At 40.9% G+C, this 20,801-nt stretch overlaps 1 protein-coding gene across 2 annotated transcripts; it reads right to left on the bottom strand.

Annotated features, from left to right (window-relative positions):
- Window positions 1-1,538: 1,538 nt before the first annotated feature.
- LOC127358799 (proline-rich protein 5) lies at window positions 1,539-19,154 on the bottom strand. Of its 2 annotated transcripts, none has more exons than XM_051392227.1 (10): window positions 18,913-19,154; window positions 16,470-16,558; window positions 13,298-13,493; window positions 11,988-12,068; window positions 10,919-11,025; window positions 8,754-8,845; window positions 8,466-8,606; window positions 3,385-3,529; window positions 2,942-3,238; window positions 1,539-2,391 (listed from the first exon to the last, which is right to left on the bottom strand). In XM_051392227.1, the coding sequence occupies exons 2-10, from the start codon at window positions 16,492-16,494 to the stop codon at window positions 2,039-2,041; spliced, it is 1,437 nt and encodes a 478-aa protein (XP_051248187.1). In that variant the 5' UTR covers window positions 16,495-16,558; window positions 18,913-19,154; the 3' UTR covers window positions 1,539-2,038. The 2 variants fall into 2 exon arrangements, with proteins under 2 accessions (XP_051248187.1, XP_051248188.1); XM_051392228.1 differs by having other exon boundaries at window positions 13,298-13,483; window positions 16,469-16,558; window positions 18,913-19,153.
- Between the last annotated feature and the right edge of the window lie 1,647 nt (window positions 19,155-20,801).

The following is a 20,801-nucleotide window of genomic DNA, read 5'->3' as shown; positions in this document are numbered from 1 at the left end:
AAACCTGCTCGGGAGACTGACGCTCACTCAGCACAGAGCTGCACAGGGAAGTCCAGAAGATCCTGCTGGTTCTTTAATGTCCATGTGTACTCTGCGCCTTCCTTACTCCTGCAGGCTGCATGTTCGTTGCTCCCCCCTCCTCCTCCTCCTCCTCCTCCTCAGGCTCACAGGTGTCTCTAATTGATCCCCTCCTTCCTCTCCTACCAAGGTTTTAAAGGGCTATTCTGCCATTTTTCCTCACCTTGCTGCTGCACTGTATCCCTGCAGCGCGCACTGTGACAGGGGCGACACAGGGTGGCAGTGTCTGTAAAGCTTTCTCATCTTCCATTTCAAAAGACTGACACCAAACACTGCCTGACAGTATTGGTTTAAATCAAAAGTATGGGGATTGTATAACACTGTTTATGCAGAGTAAATACAATTAAGGTTTTTAACTAACATGATATTGATATATTTGTATTTAAACAAAAATATCTAAATATTGCTGTTATGGTTGTAGTCTGTTTTTAGAATATAAAGTCCCATTGGAATATTTGGTAGACCATGGTGATGTCATTGTTTAGAAACATTAAATTTTTTCCATAATTTGCCAGCGGAACACGCATCAGATTTCTTTAAAAGGCTGCATTCATTCCCAGACAGAAAGTGTTTTCTCCCAGTAAACAAGGAAAACTGGCATTAAAGGTTGTTTGTCCCCCGTTTGGACAGACTCGAGATCAGACCTGATAACACACTATAGCTGCATCTGTGCACACACGGCTTTCTGCTATTTAAAGTGGGTACCAATAGGGTGTGAGTAGTGCTAGAGACAAGACCAGGGTACATGTTAATCTCTGGTTTAACCTACCTCAAGTCTGAGAGTCAGCAGTGGGAAAAGTCCTGTATGTTCCTGTAAAAATATTGATGTTAACACCTACAAATATGAATGATTGCCCTCAAAATAACAAAAAATAATGGTCCAGTTAGATTTTAGCTAAAACATTTCCTTATGAAAAGCTCTCATGAATCACTTTCTCACACATCCTCTGAGCTGACGCAGAGGTGAGTTTCAGTGACGATTTTGATTTGACAGGTGGGAGGAAGAGGCCCATGGTTAGAAAAAAACAGTTGAATCCGACCAAAATAGTGTTTCGAAGAATGTTGGCTTTTATCTTCTTGCCAAGCTGCAAAGACTGAATTCATCATCATTTTCAAAAACTGAACTACATTTCTGCCATAAGCCTAAATCTTTATTTAAAACCTAAAGTAACTTTGATTTCACTAAAAACTGAATGTGCACTGGGACCAGCTTTTAATTTGATGGTACCAGGAAAAATGGATTTGCTCAAACATCAAAGCAGCAGAAAACAATGGGACATGAAATGTGTCCCTGATCTTATGTAGATGAGGCCTAAAAGCAATAAAATTGAGACATATTGGAACCATTTCCAGTTTCTTATTCCCTTGAACTGCCTTATAAAAACAACTCTCAATAACAGAGATGCGTCATATAAAGCAAAAACATCTTTACTTCCTTAGATTCAGTGCCAGACCATGTGCAAAATTAATATTTTTATTATCAATTAATAAAATAACCAACCAACAAAATAGAAGAAACACAAACTGAGTTTTTTTTTTACATTTTAAACGTTAAAAGTTTGAATTTGATTTCATTTTTCTGCATGTGCACCTTCCCATCACTGCCCATACTTTAAGTTTTAATTCATTCAAAAAAATCACCATCATCAGAGCAAAAGCCCTCGTCTGTAGTCTAGTTTGAAAGTCAAGTGATTTATGTGATTATAGATTCTTAAGAGAGGCCTGTGCTGATTTTTCCAACTGGGGTATACCCTTCAAGAAAGGCCAAATTGATGTGTTTACCAGTCAACACGAGGTTAGACACGTTTTTTTGGGATGGGTGACCACATCCTATAAAAAATAAGTCAGTTTAAAAAGAATCCCTGACGAGCGAGAGTCTCCATAAAACAGCAGGAGGCGTCACAGGGTGTGAGGAATGTCACGGCTCAGCACATGTCCCTCCATCAGCGTGTATCTCCTGTCATACCACGCTCTGCCTGTTGCTGTCCCTGCTGTGCGTCGACCCTCCGGAACAGCGCCGGGAGAAGTCCAGAAAGATGCCGTCGTGCTCCGGCTCTGAGTCCAAAGACTCCAGGACGTGGTCCATCATGATATCTGGACTGGACGCAGGACTGGGACCAGAGCTCGTGTCGTGAGCCAGTACTCTGGAGGATGCAGAGGAGTTGGACACTAGTGAACCCGTGCAGTGCGTGTCCTCGCCTAGGGAAGGCTCCAGGAGGATGCAGGGGAAGTGATGCTGTGGCTGGAGAGGGTCGGGGCCTGCAGGACTGTCGGCATCTCTGGGCTGTGGGTCCTGGCTCGAGGTCACAGTGTCTGTACAGAGAATAATGAACGTTTTAAATGAATGAATGAGACAAGACTGGAAAAGGACCTATTTCTCTCATTGCATGTTGCTATCATTCCTAGTGTTTTTTTGTTTATTTTGCTGTCTGTTGTTAACCTGTACTGCCACAAATGTCTGCAAATATACCTAAAAATATAGAATCTAAGCATAAATTATAACATATTCAACTTTTTGAAACATTTGGGGACAGTTCTTTTCTCTATTTAATTAATTCTTCAGTTACTTAATATAAAGAATTGATTTTAACAATTAATTATTGTTGACTGTTGTAGATACAGCTATAATTTCTTAGTGTGTTGTTTTTAGCTTTTTCTTTTCCTTTTTAACTCATGTGAAGTGTCTTTGAGTTTCCTGAAAAGTGCTCTATAAATTAAATGTATTATTATTGTTATAAAAAAGATGTACATGGTTCAGTAAGATACAAAAAAAACCTGCTCCAAAAGCTCCAAACAGACACTCATCTGAAACAACGATCACTCCAGAACTGCAATCATGACAATATCACCAGTGTAGCAGCACCTGAAAGTGCAACAAAGGCTGTGGAAGTTGGAGAGTGGTTGGTGAGGCTGGATGTGCTGGTGTTGTTGGTGGCAGTGGTGGTGGATTCAGCCGCAGAGCTGCTCTCCTCCAAGCAGGACGTCATCTCAGAGACGGAGTGTCGTCTGATACCTGTGCCACCTCCTGCGGACGAGTCGGCATCGTACTCCACCACGGGGGTCAACATGGGAACGTTGTAGCTCTTGGAGCGTACCACTGGGTTCTTGGCAACGGGGGAGTGGCCCGGTTTGGAGGGCCAGGAGCGCTGTAAACGCTTTTCTGGAGGGAGAACGAGAGAGTGAAAAACAGAAAATTGCCTTGGAATTACTTTATAATTGAACACATAAACACATAGCAGCTGTGACCTTTAATAGAACTTCCATTGTGCATTATCTGGACACACATACACACTCACACACACATACCTAATAGGCAAGAGGAGCAGTGCAAATTGGAAGATCCATCTCTGGAATATAACCCATGAGTCCCGAGGTAGGGAGAGACCACCTTCTGGATGAGAGACTCTAGACGAAGGTAGTCGTCCGTTACACCTTTCGATTCATGGACTCCCTGCACCAGACACACAAATACACACACACACACACACACACACACACACACACACACACACACACACACACACACACACACACACAGAAACACTAGTTTGTATTAGCCAGTAATTTCTGCTTGTTGGCCGGTGGTAATGGAAACTTTAAAAGCCATGAAGAAATGTAAGAAAGAAAAAAAAAGAGTTTCAGTTTGGCTTTCTGTGATTTTATCAATCACTCATCCTGCCAGTTACCAAGTAAAACCAAAGGTCCCAGATACGTTTACTGAATTCTACTATTGTTTAAAACATAATGGGGTTTCAGCTGCCAATAGGAGACACACTACACTTTTACAGACCCAGCCAGGAAGACGACATGAATAAAACAGCAGAGTAAATTGTGCCCCAACCTTGTATAAACATACTCAGATAAGAAAAGCATCAATAGCATTTCTCAATTTAGACAGAGACAGGACGAACCCTTATAGACAGAATTCCTGTGAAAAAGGTGAGCAGTGGATCTAAATGTAATGTAACCCCACTGTCAAGAATGTAGACAGTGATTATTGGATTAGGCTTTACCAATTCTACAGGGCAAAGACACTGTTGCCTAGTAACAGCTGACATGAATAGCCTTCCAGTTTTGCGTTCAGCTGGAGGGGGGGAAAAAGTTGAATCATAATGAGTCTGTTATTGTTACAGACTAAACAGAACGGTAGAAGAATGGTGAAAAAAAAAAAGTGTCAGAGTAGAGGGAGCTAAATGACCCTGGGAGAATGTAGAAAGAGATTCAAACTGATCAAAAACATTGCTTCAGGTCTCAGGTCTGGTTACGTCTTATATCTGCATTAATGGATTTTTTGGACCCTTGGTGGCAGTGTGACAAACTGTACTCACATTATCACCTTTTGAAGTTGATATGGTGTATTTGGCAGAAACCTGTTGCTTATTTACACATCCAGCAGCGATGGATCAGCATTATTCTGGGGTCATGTTTCTTTCAAATAGTTTAGCTCTGTTTTGGTCTCCACCAGCTCCAGATGGAAATATCTGTTTCTTAACCTGATAAATGTTCCACTATGTTCACCGGCTAGTTGCTTACTTTGTCTGCTGTTTGGTGCTGGGAAGGTACCATAGGTTTATTAGAGTTTTTTTTGTTGCAGAAAATAGCTGTCTGCCGCACCTTCAGCTGTGAAATTGAACTATAACAGTAATGCTGCAGTGAAACAATGAGCTGAAAGAAGCAAAAACACCATCTAAAGCTGAGAGGAACAGACACATAATCATTTGATCCATTGTTGGTAAAAAAAAAAACATTGTTTAAAGTAGCTTTTAAAGTTGTTGTAAAGCAATATTTGTTTGTTAAAATGAGATAAATGATAAAAAAACTCACATGGGTCTCCCAGTACCTACTTTCTGCAGTAAACAAAGGAAAAAAAATTCTGGTATGCCCTTCCCACTTCATCCAAATCAGGAGACACCAACCCAAAGTGTCAACTTGGGAACGAGACTAAACAATATTTCTCCAGAATCCCTTACAGTACAGGCCAGATTTGAGTTTTAAAAGGCCAGTACAGAGCTCTACTACAAACTGAGAACCTGAGTGAGAAAAGCTGCTGCGTCTGCTATCACAGCACAATCACAACCAATTTCCATAATGGAGACAAGTAGGAAACAGTAGGCGTTTCTCCTCGTGAAGGGAGGCTTGCAACCTTGCATGCATCTCGCTTCACCATATGTTCATTCTGCATATGTGGAGCCCTCACTGCCCTGTTTGTTGCAGATGGGCCTTCTTGTTTCATTGGGCTCATGTAATTGTTTCAGTAAGCCCACTGCGTACTTGATGTTAGTGGGGTTTTAAGTAAATCAGTGACAAACAAATTACAATAAATTTGATTCAGTCATGAAGAATAACAAACAGGCACTCTTCTGTTTGGTTAAGGCTTTTTTAGTTAGGTGACTTTATGCTCTATATAACTTCAGACCATTTTAAGACAAAATAATTTTCTTTTTTCCTCCTTTTTAAAAGTTGGATTTAGTTTGAGTCACTTCCAAAATTCAAATCTTCACGCCGAGGGGTGTGATACATATGGGCCCAGTTCCACTCCAAAGGCTTCAAATAACAACGTAGAGATCAATCAAGTTTCAGTTCTCTGAATTATTGAGCCCATGCATCAAAACCACAGCACAGAAATAAACCACATAAATAGACCAGACTTCAGTGAATTGGCGTCACAGAACGAAAGGGAAATTACTTACAGATGAAACAAGTAGCAAAAACAGCTATTTGAATTTTATCTAGCTTACACACAACCTCTTGTTTTAGCTGCTCTGCTTCCCTGTCTGCTTTTATATCTTTGACTCAACCAGTTTTTCCCTTCCTCATCTCTGCTTTCTCACAATTAGATATTCACTGTGGACAAAGAAAAACAGTCAAGTTAAAATGACTTAGCAGCATATATATGTACGTAATGGACCAAACAGGAAATCATTTATCCTGCCTTCTGTTCTTGTGTCTTTTTTACTCTCCATATCATCCTCTGTCTTGAAGTCTTGCCCTCCCTTTGTCTGAGTATGGAAGCAGCAGATTTGGGTCAATGAGTCACTACAATGATGTCCAAAGAAACCCACACAGAAGCAGACTCACAGACTCTAAGTTCATACTCTCAGACACACTCGAGAGCACATTTAACCCACTTGCATTCACTCCCTGACCTACATCTTACCTCTGACCAATAAATGCCTAACTTTAAATGAATGAAAAGGTTTTTGGAAGATTGGCCAACAGGACTGTTAACTGGTAAGTCAATACACCGCGGAAAATGCCACTTTTAACTTTGATCCTTCAGTCGTCAATGTGAAGGAAATCTTGAGAGCTGGTTAGTGATTGAAGAAGTTTTGAGAGATCTTGATGTCTGACCTTGATGTGTTATGCAGAAGCATTTATTGAAGTTAAATGGAGGTGAAAAGAAAATAAGAAATACGAGTGAACCCCTGTGTACTGCCACCCAATTCTAAACATTAATGTTAGGGAGTAGACCTATAAGATTCATGACGTGTGCAGATAAGGTTATTGTTCACCCAGCTTTAAATGTCTAAAGATTCTATTGGGTATTGGATCCTAAACAAGGAACAAGGCTTACTTAAGTTAACTAAGTCATGTTGTGTGTCACTCAGGTCACATACAACCAGAGGAGACAGTCAGTCAGTCTGTTGAGGCTACAGCAGAGTACAGCCTATCTTCCTACAACCTTGGACTCCTGGGAGATGGAGACAGTTCAACCATATCAGGACAGCTACACTGACCATCATCCAGGGAGACAGAATCTGTTTTCTCATATGAACTGCGGACAATGTAAACAATGTCCGAAAAATCCAGTCTGGACATTGTCTGAAGTTGCCCTTTCACACATGTTGCACACAACAGGATATTGTCCTGGCCAGACACATTCTCACCTATTGGAAATACTCGGTTTGGCTAAGGCAAGCGGTTTTTGCATCGGTATCAATACTACATGTATACAAAAAAAGAGTACGAAGCAGCTACATTTCATACAATGTCATCAACACGCCCACTTGCTTGCTCAGAATTCTCTAGACAATGACTGGCTCTATTCATACATGTCGTCATAGGGACATTAAACAGACTCTGTACTAGGCTGCTGGCAGGGTAAAGTCTGTTTAATGAGTGGTCCAGCTGATTCGGACATTTGCGTTCAAAAATACAGATCAAAAGAGTAATGTCTGGAAAAATTCAGGGTAGCACTGCATGTGTGCTCTGAAAGAAAAAAGGTCATGACCTCCAAATGACACAATCAGAACCTGGGGAAACATTGTCATATCACCTTTAGCCTAAAAGAGGAATATTAATTCACAACCAAATGATGCTAAAAACCTATCGAGAAAACTAATACCCATTTGGAAACCACCACTGATAAAAAAAAAAAGTTTTTGAGTCACTGATATAGCTCCTGAAAAAGCCTGAATCCTTCTCAGGTTACTCAAACTCCAGTAGGTTCTCGAAGGAACATCAAGTCCTTTCTTATGTTCCTCCAAAGGACCGAAGAGCCATTTTATCAGTTGTTTCTGTTAATAATCTTGCGACCTCTTGTGGCAGTCCTGACCCCCACTTAAATAGTAAAATTATATCCTTCAATAGTAAAATACGGATGTGACCAACAAGGAATACACATGAATAAAACTGGTGTGAATTTAGTTAAACGAGCAGCGTCTTCACTTGAAAATCCTGTAAGTGTTGTCTGCGTGAGGAGTAGAGCAACACCACAGTTAAATGGTAAGTAAACAACTCTCTTCCTGTTCCCACAGAACGGGAACGTAATGGACAATTAACTGAGTGCAGCTACAAGTCACCACACGATGGATGAATAACCTACTGTTACTATAGTTTATGTTTAAATGTTTACAAACTCAAGCAAATTATCCACAGGGGACACATGAATGTCTGTGCTCTCATCACTTCACAGATAAGAAGAAAGTTTCACATATTCTTTTGACCATTTGTTTCAACTCTAATTCTATATCTAAACTGAAGATTTTTACTAATGAGGTCCAAAACAATGATCATAATTGACTGGCTGATTTTACTGTCTTTGTGAGGATATAAGGGTCTTAAAGGACAATGTAAACATGCATATTTGAAACATGCAAACATTGACACAAACTTTCAGACGCAGGCAGGGTGCAGAGGGCACCGAGTGGTCATGGGAAGATTACTGTGCTCTGTGTTCACACTGAGATTGCTTCCTGTGAGATCCCTTTGCAAGAAAAAAAAAAAAAAAGCTTTCTGTACCCTCTGCTCCTCTTTCCCCCATCTGTTGTCATTTACCCTCTTCCCTCACCCTACATCAGTCATGGATGTTTGTCTGTGCAAGCCATGTGTTTGAGGGTGTGTGCTTGAGGGTGAAAAGGGAAGGAAAAGATAAAAGAAAGAGGTACCTGTAGTATTAGCAGCATCTGTATGATAGAAGGAGGAACTCTGGCTCGGGGTCGGGACAGAGCCTCGTCCAGTTTCAGGTTCAAGGTGATGATGTTCCTGAAGTGGAGCAGAGCCAACTGACGCACTGATGGCTCCTTTCCCTGAGGACACACACACAGTTATGTAAGGAGAATATAAGCATGTGCGTGTGTGTGTGTGTGTATGGCTGTGTGTGTGTGTGTGTGTGTGTGTGTGTGTGTGTGTGTGTGTGTGTGTGTGTGTGTGTGTGTGTGTGTGTGTGTGTGTACCTGTACGGGATAGAAGATGGCCTGCAGCATGGACAGAACATCGCAGAAGAAAAAGTCCCATGTGTCGGCCAGGGAGTCCAGCAATTTCTGACCTGTAACGCACAAGCAGAAAGACACACAACCAATCAGGAGAGAACCACAAAGCCAAAGAAATTACAGCAACAAGATGTCTGGCACATGTAGTCAACAAGATAAGGTCTCACAATGTTTTGTAAGAATCTCAGAATCATAATTTAGAAATGTGCTATCTAAGAACTTCATCTGATTTGTTATTTTTGCAGAGGTTGTTGGTGTCCTTAATCCTTTTTTGCAAATCTTACATGTCAGTAATGTTGGAAAGGAAGTAAAAAACAAGTGGTCCCATGTGAATTGGCATCATCCTTTTTTCCCTGTTTTTATGAAATGGACATTACAGCATTAAAGACAGTTTTAGTAGCTTTTTGGATGCATATTCGGGAGGCTCAGGTGCATCAGCAAGGAGACCCTTTTGAAACAAACAGCTGAAAATCAGAAGTGCAAAATAGTGAAACATAATAAAATGCATGATGATGAAAGGGTTTATTGTACAACAGGCTCAAACTGGACACATTTAAGGGGATTACTTTTTGTTTATGTACTGCTATAGTTCATTCAAAGTCATCTCTTAATAATATTTGTGATTTGCTCACTAAATGAGTCAGAAACACACAATGTTCATGTGATGCATGACGAGATCACACGGGAATCCATCTTGCCAGGACCAATCAGCAGTACTGGCATCTACAGGGGTGGGCAGCTATACTAGAACTGGAGAGTATTTCTTCAAAGCATTCATTCCGCAGTGGTTTGTCTTATATTAAATTTCTCACTAGATGCTGTGCAACTGACGCAAAGCATCACTTCCTGTCTGGTTTCTGTGACGACAGCACCGAAATCTGTCATAGTGTGTGTGTGTGTGTGTGTGTGTGTGTGTGTGTGTGTGTGTGTGTGTGTGTGTGTGTGTGTGTGTGCTTGCGCGTATCTGTCTGTGTTTAATCATTTCAAAAGGTGCTTCAAATAAAGGTCACACATCTACCACAACAGAGAGAACAAATTCATTTCAGGGTCTTGTTCTCACCTCTTCAATGGCGTGTGTGTGTGTGTGTTGTGTGTGTGTGTGTGTGTGTGTGTGTGTGTGTGTGTGTGTGTGTGCGTATGTGTGTGCGCATAAAAAAAATGTGCCTCACCAAGAGAGTAGAGATAAATCCAAGTCCAAACTAATAGTTAACCTTGCATTTGGAATTTTAGTAAATTATTATTTTTCCCTGCTAGACTTGTGACTTTTTTCACACTGAGATAAATTCTTCTCTCCATTTATCTCCCTGTTTCCCTGAAACTACTCACCTAACTTGTGAAATCTCACCAAAGCCAGGAGGCATTGTTAATTAAAGTGAAATTCAACAAACAAGCTATGGGATCTTGATAGTTTTTGTGTTAAATTACGTTTTAATAATTTAGCTATCTGGGAATCTCCTATGCTACCAACTTACTTTTAAATATGATCTTTTTATTACATTTTCTCAATGAAACGACTTCTTTTTAGCATGGCATTTTCTTAACTTATTTTTTAATAACATAAATTTTCTTCCCTCCTGTCAATATGTATTTATATCTTTTTAACCAAACAACAGCCCATATTTGTTTTCAACCACACTAGTAAATATCATTCGTGTTTAGTGTTAATTGGCAAGTATTAGCATGCTAACACGCTAAGCTATGGTGGTAAACATTGTAAACATTATACCTGCTAAATATTTGCATAACATCTCATTGTGTACATGTTAGCATATAGCTTAAAGAAGTGCTATACCTAAGTAAAGCCACACAGAGTCGCTTATGGATTTCTACTTACACTATATACAGACTTGCTTATGTGTTAGTCTTGTCTCTGTAAATCTGACTAAATGTCTGTGACATTCAATTATGAAATGACAAAGATATCAATCTATTTGTGTTCCTTTTTTCTTCCTTTTTATGCTTGTCCTCTCTTATCGTGATAATCACAATGGGAATGTTTAAAGGGTGGGTCAGTTATCAGTAAGTCTTATTTATACTTTGGGAAAGGACGCAAAAAAACACTCCTCCTCCCTTCATTGAATATGTGTGCATACAGTATGCTTTGTGAACAACATTTATGTGTGCGTTACCTTCATAGAAGCGGATCTTGTCTCTCAGTATGACCATGCCTTTAGTGAGCAACTGGTTCTGAAGGTACTCAGTGAAGAAGGAGCCCAGCTCCGTCTTCAGCAGCTGCCTGCAAAAAACATGAGTGCATACATACACCATCAGTAAAACATGGACCAAAACGAATTAGTTCTCATGCACCGGAGAGCTGCAGTGTTTAAACAGCCGCAGACTCAGGAAATGAGAAGAGATGTTATTCACACTGAAAACAAAGACTACAGCTTCATCTGAACATGTCATGTTAACACAGGTACAGATTAGTATGACGGCACACTTGCTGTTATTACAGGAGAAAGAGAAAATTTGACCTTTAATCTTTGTGGCACACAAAACATCACTAGGGAAACAAAAAGTGTAATGCCTGGACACATAAAAATCCTGTTTTACAAAAGCTTGTAAGTCTCTTCTGAGATACAGAAAGAGTCATGACTAAAACGTGAAGCTTTACAGCTCGAGTCCATTCACAACCCCAGGCGATGTTAGACTGCACTCGCTGGGAAGATCTGCCATCACTGTTGCACCAAAAATAATGTGTGTGTGCAATGTAATATTTACTGTACATGACTGGAGTCAGTTGTGACAACCCTGTCTCAACTGCCCTGAGCAACACTGTAATTAAACACACAGGAGTGACCCCTCTGTAACCTTCACCTTTCATTTCCCCTTCGTTTCTGATTCAATGGACAGTCGAGAACAGCAGGAGAAAAAAACATTACTCCTGATGCAGCTGAGAGTGATGCAACAGTAGCTGTTACTGGGCATGTGTTAATGTTTCAGTAAAAACTAATTTTAGCATGCTGAAGCTGCCATTATGAGTATATGAGTGTCTCTGCTGGCAAGAAATGCAACGCTACAGCAAGGGAAGGTGGAACATTAGAGAAGAAAACACTATAATTTAGTCTCTTCCAAAAATACAGACCAGCTCATGCACAACATTCAGCGTTTTTGTGTGAAACTCAGCAAGAGAGTCAGAAAGACACACAAATAAAAAATAAATGAATAAAAACAAAGAGACAGACAGAAACTGCTAACCTGACACCTTCATTCAGAGTGTAGAGTTCATTTTCCCCCAGATCCTTCCTCTGGAAAACTGATATCACTGCATTGTGGATGCTGGGCAGAAACACACACACAGAAGCATTTAATGGACACATATTGACAATGATCAATGTGTAGAACAATAGAATAATATTCAATTAATCAACAACATGCATGATCACTACATGTATATTGCTGTTAAAAGCTATAATATAAACGATTCCTCATTGTTTCAACCTGAGATATCTTGTAGATTTACCTTAATAATCAGTGGCCATTTGAACAAGTACATGCTCAAATAAGTGACACACTTTAGAAAGCAATAGAGAAGGTCTCAGATTTAAAGCTCCATCCAGAGAGAGCTGGATTCATAGATGTAATATAATTCTATTCTCTTGTCTGTTGAGTAAAGTATCACAGGCTGTTTAGGTTGATCAGCTGATGTCATGTAACATAATTTCAGGGTAATAAAATGTTTTTTGTTATTGGTTCTGTTGCTGCAATTTGGTATCACAAACATGTAAATAACTAGCTTTTACCCTGATCCATACACAGGGTTAACAGTAAACCCCAAACAGGCTCAAGGTTCACACACAAACAAACAGGAATGCAAATGCATACACAAGATACACTTTGCGGAGTCTACCACGACATCAAGAACGCAAAGAAAGTGAACTATTTAAATTTGCACATCTGCACACACATACACACTGTTCCACTGCACAGTAATCCAGAGCAAACTGTGTTAAAGTCATAACATCCATTAAAAAAGTGTAAACAAAGTAAAAGACATCAGAAAACAAAACAGGAGAGTAAAACATAAAAGGGTCAGGAGGGGCATGAACTTGTTTCACTGTAGGTTCAAGTCCAGCACAGACCTCCACCTTCAACCCCCCAGCAAAGTGAGAGCTCTTCCTTTCAACTCTCCACTGTCTAGTGTCAAATAAAGCTGAAACGCCATACAACTAACCAGAGAAAAGAGAGAGACGACAGGAGAAGAAAGGGATCTATGAGGCAGAATGAGATGAAAAGAGGAGTGAGGGATTGATAGTGATAAAAAGAGACTGTGATGGACCCTGAGGGAAGAGAGGCAGATAGAAGTGATGTTTATGTGCATGCATGTGTGTTTGTGTGTAAAGGTTTGTATTCATAGCATGAATAATAGCACCCACAGAGCTTTCTGCTAGAGCTGAAACACACACATACACACAATACCAAAAATACATATTTCCACATGCAGTCAATATAACATGGCTCACACTTCAGACCAATTAACAATACATGTCAGTCTCTCACACACTAACCCGTTCCAGGTGGCGTTGGCACCGGCCCTCCTCTGCTGGGTCCCTTTGTCCCTGCTGCACTCCTCCGCCAGTCCTCCAGTTATTCCTCCCTTATCGCCTCCTCCTCCTGCTGGGGTTCTCGCCTGCGACAGGTCGGTCAGACTGGAGGATGAGCCACTGCCTAACCTCAGCTTGCTGTGGAGACTCCTCGAAATCCAAAAGACAAAAAAGAGAGAAATAGTAATAACCAAAAAAAACTCTAGTCCGTTGTCGTACTGGATGATATTGGTGGAAACACTTTTCATCTATGCTAGTGGATTCCAATCAAAGTACATAAAGTGTATAAGTCATTCAAAGACAATAATTGGTGTTTTGTAACCTCAAATGTTTTGTTGGTAAAATGCACGTACAGTCTATCAAAAACATACTCTTGCAGGATGTGCCCTCTTCATGCTTGTGGTCTATGCTATATTAAGGATCAAGGTACCGGACTGAACAGATAGAATGCAGCAACAACACCTACATAAACTGCTAAAAAACCCAAGTAATTCTTCCTGATTTTAACGACTGACAACATAAGCATTTATTGATGGGTGATTTGTTTTTATTAGCCATCTGTTAATGTTTACACAAGCTGAGGTACTATACTGCTTTGTAAACATACAGTAGAGAGACAAGTAGGTACAAGGGAGAGTGATCAGGAGGAGGGTGAAGTGAGTCAACCTGAAGGAGGAAAATCTAAATAGAGAAATTAGAGAGAGGAGAAAACTGGAGTGGGAAAAAGGTGGAAAAAGTAAGACAAAATGACGTGGGGGTGGAGAGTAGGAAAGAGGAAGAATGAGGATGAAAGAAGGGATGAAGGCACTTTACACAGCTTGGAGGAGCTACAAAAAAAGTCAGAGCAGAATAGACAAAGAGAGTGGAGTGTGGAATGGAGATTGAAAGTGCAGAGACATGATGAAGATGAAAAAAGAGGCGAGAGGAGGAGTTTATACAGTCAAGAGAATATGCACCAAATATTCAAACAGAAACAAATGTCAACAATGAGTTTTAGTAATAAGGAGTAGTGGAATTTTTAAATCTTAAAATAGACTCAAACCTACTGAAACTGTAGATTTAATCACATGCAAGTTGTTGTAATTCTTCAAGTGAATGTGTGTGTTTGTGTGCGCTCAAGGTTTAGACCTTGAAAGTAAGGACAAACAGTTTGGAAAGGGGATAGTGAGCAGCAAGTTGGCCTGTCCTAACTTCAACAAAGGGCCGGTGAATTAAGAACTGTTGGATTTTTAGGTTTAGTTTTAGTTTAGGATATGGGTTGGGGTTAGGAATAAAGTTCTGGTGTTTAACACTAGTGGCTAAGTAAGATATTATATCAATGGGGGCCCTAAAAAGTACAAAAGAAGAGGAACAAAGTATAAAAGTGCGGTGTGAAACAGAACCTGACTGAAAATGAAACTAGTGTGAAACAATTAAATGTCGAAATAAAAGTATATATCTTATATGTATAGTCGTATGTATAGTATATACACAGTTCCTTATATTAACTGCTACACTGTCTACCGTACAATGAATGAAAAAGACTAATCAGCCATTTCTGCAAAAGTTGAAAACACACACATATGCACATTATACTTACTCTAGTAACTGAAAAGATACCACATATCCCCACTCCATGAGTGTGTGTGTCACACTGAACCGAACGACAGGTGGATGAAAGAGCATGAAGATAGGGGAGGATAAAAAGTGTCTCTGTCCTCATGGGTCTCTATCTCACACTTTCCCCTTTTAATAGTTTTTTTTCTCCCTTGTTTCATTTCTCTGCCTTCTACTTCTCTCTCCTAATTTTCCTACCTTTACTGTTTCTATTCTTCTCTACCCTCTTCTTTCTTCCTCCCTTTGCCAGTCTGTGCCAGTCGGTGACCATGTGACCCGGTGAGCTTTTGTGCCCAGCAAACAAAGCAACCCTTTGAGGTTCCAGAGCTGCCAAGAGGGAGGGGAAGGATTTAAAGGTGACACACATTTCACTTCCTCCTCCTCTCTTTCTGTCTGTGTGGGGCCCAGAACAGATAAAAGTTGCATTCAATCTGTATTCATCATGTTTGCCAATTCACTAATCCCTGTTCAATATTTCTTTGTTTATCACTCAGATTTGATCTGCTTTTACTTTCATCCGCTGTGGAACTATTTACTTTTCTTTGTTTTAAATACATTTGTAAGGACTGAATGATTGAATTTATATGAATTTGGAGACAGCAATAAAAAAGGAAAAACAAGGGGCTAAAAGGTAAGATAGAAAGTGGGAAAAACAAAAAAGAGGGAATGGAAAATCAGAGGCGTGCAAAAGAATATGGCAGGGAAGAGGAGAGAAGGTGTGTGTGTGTGTGTGTGTGTGTGTGTGTGTGTGTGTGTGTGTGTGTGTGGGTGTGTGTGTGTGTGTGTGTGTGTGTGTTTGTAGGTCCGTCTGTCAACCTGCATCTTAGTTCAGCTCCACATAAATAGGTCAGTGTGAGAAACAGGAGCCCTGGGCTTAGACACACACACACAAACACACACACACAAGGAGATCTCTCTCTCTCTCTCTCTCTCTCTCTCTCTCTCTCTCTCTTTGAAACACACACACACACTTCTTGTGTCTGTCAAAGTGAGGATGAGTTTCCAAATTCTCTCAGAAAAGGTGCAGTGTTGTACCTTGTGCCACTGAATCTACTGACACTGTCAGAAGTTTTCTCCTGAAGAATGGATGATGCAGAAGCAGAGGATACAGAGGAGTAAATACTGAGCTACAAAAGTGTCTAGAGACAATCCCACTGCTGATGGAAAAAGGGATATATTTCTACATTTGCGTAAATTAAAGGATGCTGTTAGAAGGAAGTTCTTGTTTTTTGGCCCTGAAACAACAGGAAGAGTTGAGAGAGAAAACGCTGCGGTCTAATTACTAAACAAAGGAGGATAAGGGGGATGTTTGCATGAATGAAAGAATGAATGAGGTCATTCAGGAATGTGTGAGTGTATGTGTGTGTGTTTTTCACTTTCATCTACCTTTGTGTGTCCCAAAGGACTGGGACAAAGAGAGAAAAAGTACTGGAGCTGCAGTGAGACTCTGCGCACACACTGAATGAGACGTGCCGGCTGAAGTGTGTGTTTTGTTGTGTGTGTGTGTGTGTGTGTGTGTGTGTGTGTGCGTGTCCTTACCTCCTAAATGAGCCCTCGCGCTCCATGTTAGCCTTGACAGACAGCCGCGACCTAGTGACCGCCCTGCAACCACCACCAACGAATCAGCATCTGTAAAAGGAAATAATCAGAACTACTGGTAAAAAAATCAACAACAAAATGATCACCAACAAACTTAATGCACTTGTTGATTTTCTTTTTCTTTACTTTGTCAACTCCCGGTGAAAGCATCAAAAAAAGACACAGTGGCAGAAAGAAATGCACACCCAAACCTCCACAAAGCAACACATACACTGCACCAATTTTCACTGAAATTGTTTAATTTTGCTCTCACTATGATGTGACAGATGCTTCAACTGCATAAAACATTTGCACATAGTGGTTTCAAAGACAATTAGGCAGTTAGCCTAGCATAGCACTTCCTATGTTGTTAAAATATGAGATGCTGGGACGTCCGGTGGCCTAGATCGATTCAAGCCCACGCCGTTGTTGCATGTCATAGCCCATGCTCTCTGTCCCTCTCTGTCCCTGCATTTCCTGTCTGTGTATCTACTGGCACTATTACATAGAGACTAACTGCCCAAAAATAATATATGTGTATAAACAAAATATGAGACGCTGGAATGTGCTCTGTAACCGTTGCAATAAAACAGTACAGCACCAAGTCAGACAGATACAGTAAACTGACACTCACAGACAGTAAGTCAGACAGACAGACAGACAGACAGGTGTCTCTCCTCATCAGTAGATAACAAGACACAGTATTCTAATCAAATTACGATAAAGTGGTTGAGACAGAAATTTGATCCCAGCACGAACTCAAATGCCCCTGCTCTCTCACTCACACACACACAGACGCACACACACATGCCCACACACGCACACACACACACACACAGAGATAGATAGAATGACACATATACCAGGCAGGTTTGTAGTACAGGGCCAAACAGGGTAAAGCTGAGGCTTCCGCATGACCTATATCACTGTCTCAACCAAGGCAATGTTTTTGCTCTTCATTTTCTTTGCTCCACAGCCTTGTAATGGTCTCGATAAAATGTGCAGCATTAAAGTGTCAGGGAATTACGTTACAGTTGCAGCGATGGTTTTAAACTTTTGGTTGCAAAGCATGCATGCAGGCAACGTTACATCAATCAAAGCTTTGTGTTGTTTTATTTTTCAAAATGTGCTGTGGTTGGGCTTTAGGCTTGTGGGCACTGGTGAAGGTGAGGTCTTTATCAGGGCAATAACAGCCTGTTTATATGAAAACTGTAATATGTTTGTCCGCTTGGCTAGTAATGACTCTCCAGTGGTTCAGGCTTTACTTCCTGGAAATTGTATTTGTCGCTATGCAATATAAACATGTACCTGCTGTTGCCTGGTGGCTACAGTTATACAAATTACATAGTCTATCCTACATTATCTATTTATGTCATTTTTATCATCTAATTTTATTTTGTAATTTCTCTGTGGAGCAACATGAAGCAGATTTTAACCTTCTATTCGAATGAGGACTCACAAACTAAGCGTAGTTTGTATATGGTAAAAAAAAGTGAATGATATTATACCCCTAGCCTCTGTCTAGATGGATGTCTGTGTCACACTTGGCTCTGCAGAAGTCTGAATGACAAACATTCACATCTAACTCTTATTTCTGCCACACTTCAGTGTGTTTGAATGCCTTGCTTCAGGGCTGTTAGACTGTAGTTACACGAACTTTGGTTATGGGAGCTTGAGAGTGTTTCGTGTTCCGCCTCTGGCCAGATTTTCGTGAGCAGTCCAGCGAGCGAGCTCCCACTCATTTAAAATTCTGACTTCTCTGAGTGTAAAGCCTACTCCTCCTCCTCCACCTTCTCCTCTTGCCTCTCTCTCTCTCTCAGTAGACAGTTTTCATTGTAAGTAGATATCAGGGACCCCACTGCTGAAAATTAACACCCATAATCTGCTTCAGCTGGAAACCACACATGCACACATACACCATTCTGCAGACTGGCACAACAGGGAAATTACAACCCTGCACCACACAAGTGTAAGAGCAAGTGGTGCCTGTGTCTTGCAGCAGGTTTGTCTGCTCTACCGGTCTCTGGCAGAAAACCAAACCACAAGTTGGATGTCCTGCTGTGCAAATCATTGGTGTCTGTTTTTAAGAGCTCCCCTACTCTCAACAACAGTCTTCAAGTATGCCTCTTATCTACCTGTGGGCAACTAGTGTGCAATCCAACACCTTCAATGTATGCAATACACATAAATCCTGGAGTATGAAGATACAGAGAGGGAACCCCCCTTTAGGACGAATTATAATCCTATGGAGTTAAAATGGAAGAAGTATGCCCGTTAGGTTACTTTGGGGCAACAATAAGTTATTCTTAGCTGTCTGTTCTTCTGTCAGTATAAAACTGACGAGAGGTCCGTTGCTTTTTCTCAAATTTGGACCGAGTTGATCGATTTTCATACAGTATACTCACTTTTTCAGAAGTCCTCATTGGTGCCTTAGATAGCAAGTGTTCTCTATATTAAAATCCCGCAGCAAAAGCCAAAAATAAACTCCTGTGTTTGTGTGAGGGCTACGCGGTGCTAAACAGTCCACCGTCGCAGCTCGTCAGCGCAGATAACAGCGCGCGAGGGCTGCGCACGTTCTCCTGAAAAGATCCAATGTGTGGACCTGACCCCGCGTGAGCTGCGAACTGTCAGCGCGCGCGAGAGAGAGAGAGACAGCGGCAGAGAGAGAGAGAGAGAGAGAGAGAGAGAGGGAGAGAGAGGTGGGGGAGGAAGTGAGAAGCAGAGAGAGAGAGAGAGAGAGAGAGAGAGAGAGAGAGAGAGAGAGAGAGAGAGTGGATGTGTGTGCGTCGGGCTTTGTGTGTGCAGGGGTCGGCGAGATTCAGCCTATGGAAAGTGTCTGTGGTTTTAGTATGGGTGTTTGAGTAGAAAAGTACACGACAAACACATAACAGTTGAAAAGATAGATAGTCTGTTATTAGATCATAACTCTAGTTTATTAGTGTAGTGTAGTTTGTATTCATTTGTTACTCCATATGGTCATTCTACTGCTGCTACTATAACACCAAATGCCAGTGGTGGAAAGTGAATTTGCTCAAGAAGCCTTCTGAATTTTAATGTAGCCTACTTGAACTTTAATTATGCTACTTTTAGTGACATATGTAGAAAACTTTTCATGGGGAGGCAAGAGTTTTTGGTAATGGGTGATACATACACATTACTTCTGTGGTACTGTACTGGAATACATATGAACAAAGAGAAAACATGACGTCCAACTGGATTTGTGGCATGTGGTAATACAGTGAGCTATTATCAAACAGTTCGAATCAATAAACTCTAATGATGAGCCTGTGTGCTCACATTAACAGATGAATGTTAGCGATCGCCTACTTTCACATATATTTGCTCTTCAGATAAAAATAATATACTACACTGACACTGCTGTTTTATAGATACAATCTCAACCAGAACTTTACCTAAATCACTTCAGAGTGAAAAGTCACTGGATCAAATGAAGGGATCACAAAAGTCCATCCAATAGCTGTAGAGCCATTTCACTCAAAGCCAAAACGTGATGGTGGTCATCCTGAAAGGTAAGGAGGATCACCAAAGTCAGCCAGATTCATCCTCCAGGGATCATGAATGTACAAAATATCATGCCAATATATCCAGTAGTTGTTGAGAAGTTTCAGTCTGGACCAAAATGGTTGACTGACTGAATGACTGACTGACTGGCTGACTGACAATTCCTTCTCTAGAACCACGCGGAAGCGAGAAAGAGAATGAAACGATTAGACGCAGCTTTATCAGCAGGTTGCAAACATTGGGAGTCTTTGTTGTCAGCAGATTGGACTCCCATCATGTTTAATTTATAGAGAAATAATTCACAGCCAAACCAATACAACAGCAGCCCACACACCACACTGGACATTACACTGAGTGCTTTTACTGCCGACAGAGAAGGCCACTCAGCAGCTACACAGGCTTCTGTGTGGGTTTTTATGTGTGTCTGTGTGTGTGTTTTCACGTCAGAGCCAACTTGCATTTACTGCACACTATCTAATGTACAGATCACTGCATTACCCACAGAGCCCACTGTGTCACATCAGACAAACTGCACCCTGTCTGCAGAGACTGCATACATATGCAATTGTACCCGTTTTATTGATAGTGCATCTCACAAACGCACAGACACACACTACGCTGTCCCTCCCACTGTAATAAGGAACATGTTTATAATAGCAAAGTCTACTGGTCAAGGCCAGATTGTATCTTGAAAGTTCTCAGGACCATAAAACAACCACAACCACACACACACACACACACACACACACACACACACACACACACACACACA

This window comes from Dicentrarchus labrax, unplaced genomic scaffold (assembly GCF_905237075.1).
Source record: "Dicentrarchus labrax unplaced genomic scaffold, dlabrax2021, whole genome shotgun sequence".
NCBI lineage: Eukaryota > Metazoa > Chordata > Actinopteri > Moronidae > Dicentrarchus > Dicentrarchus labrax.
This window is presented reverse-complemented; position numbering and strand designations above follow the sequence as displayed.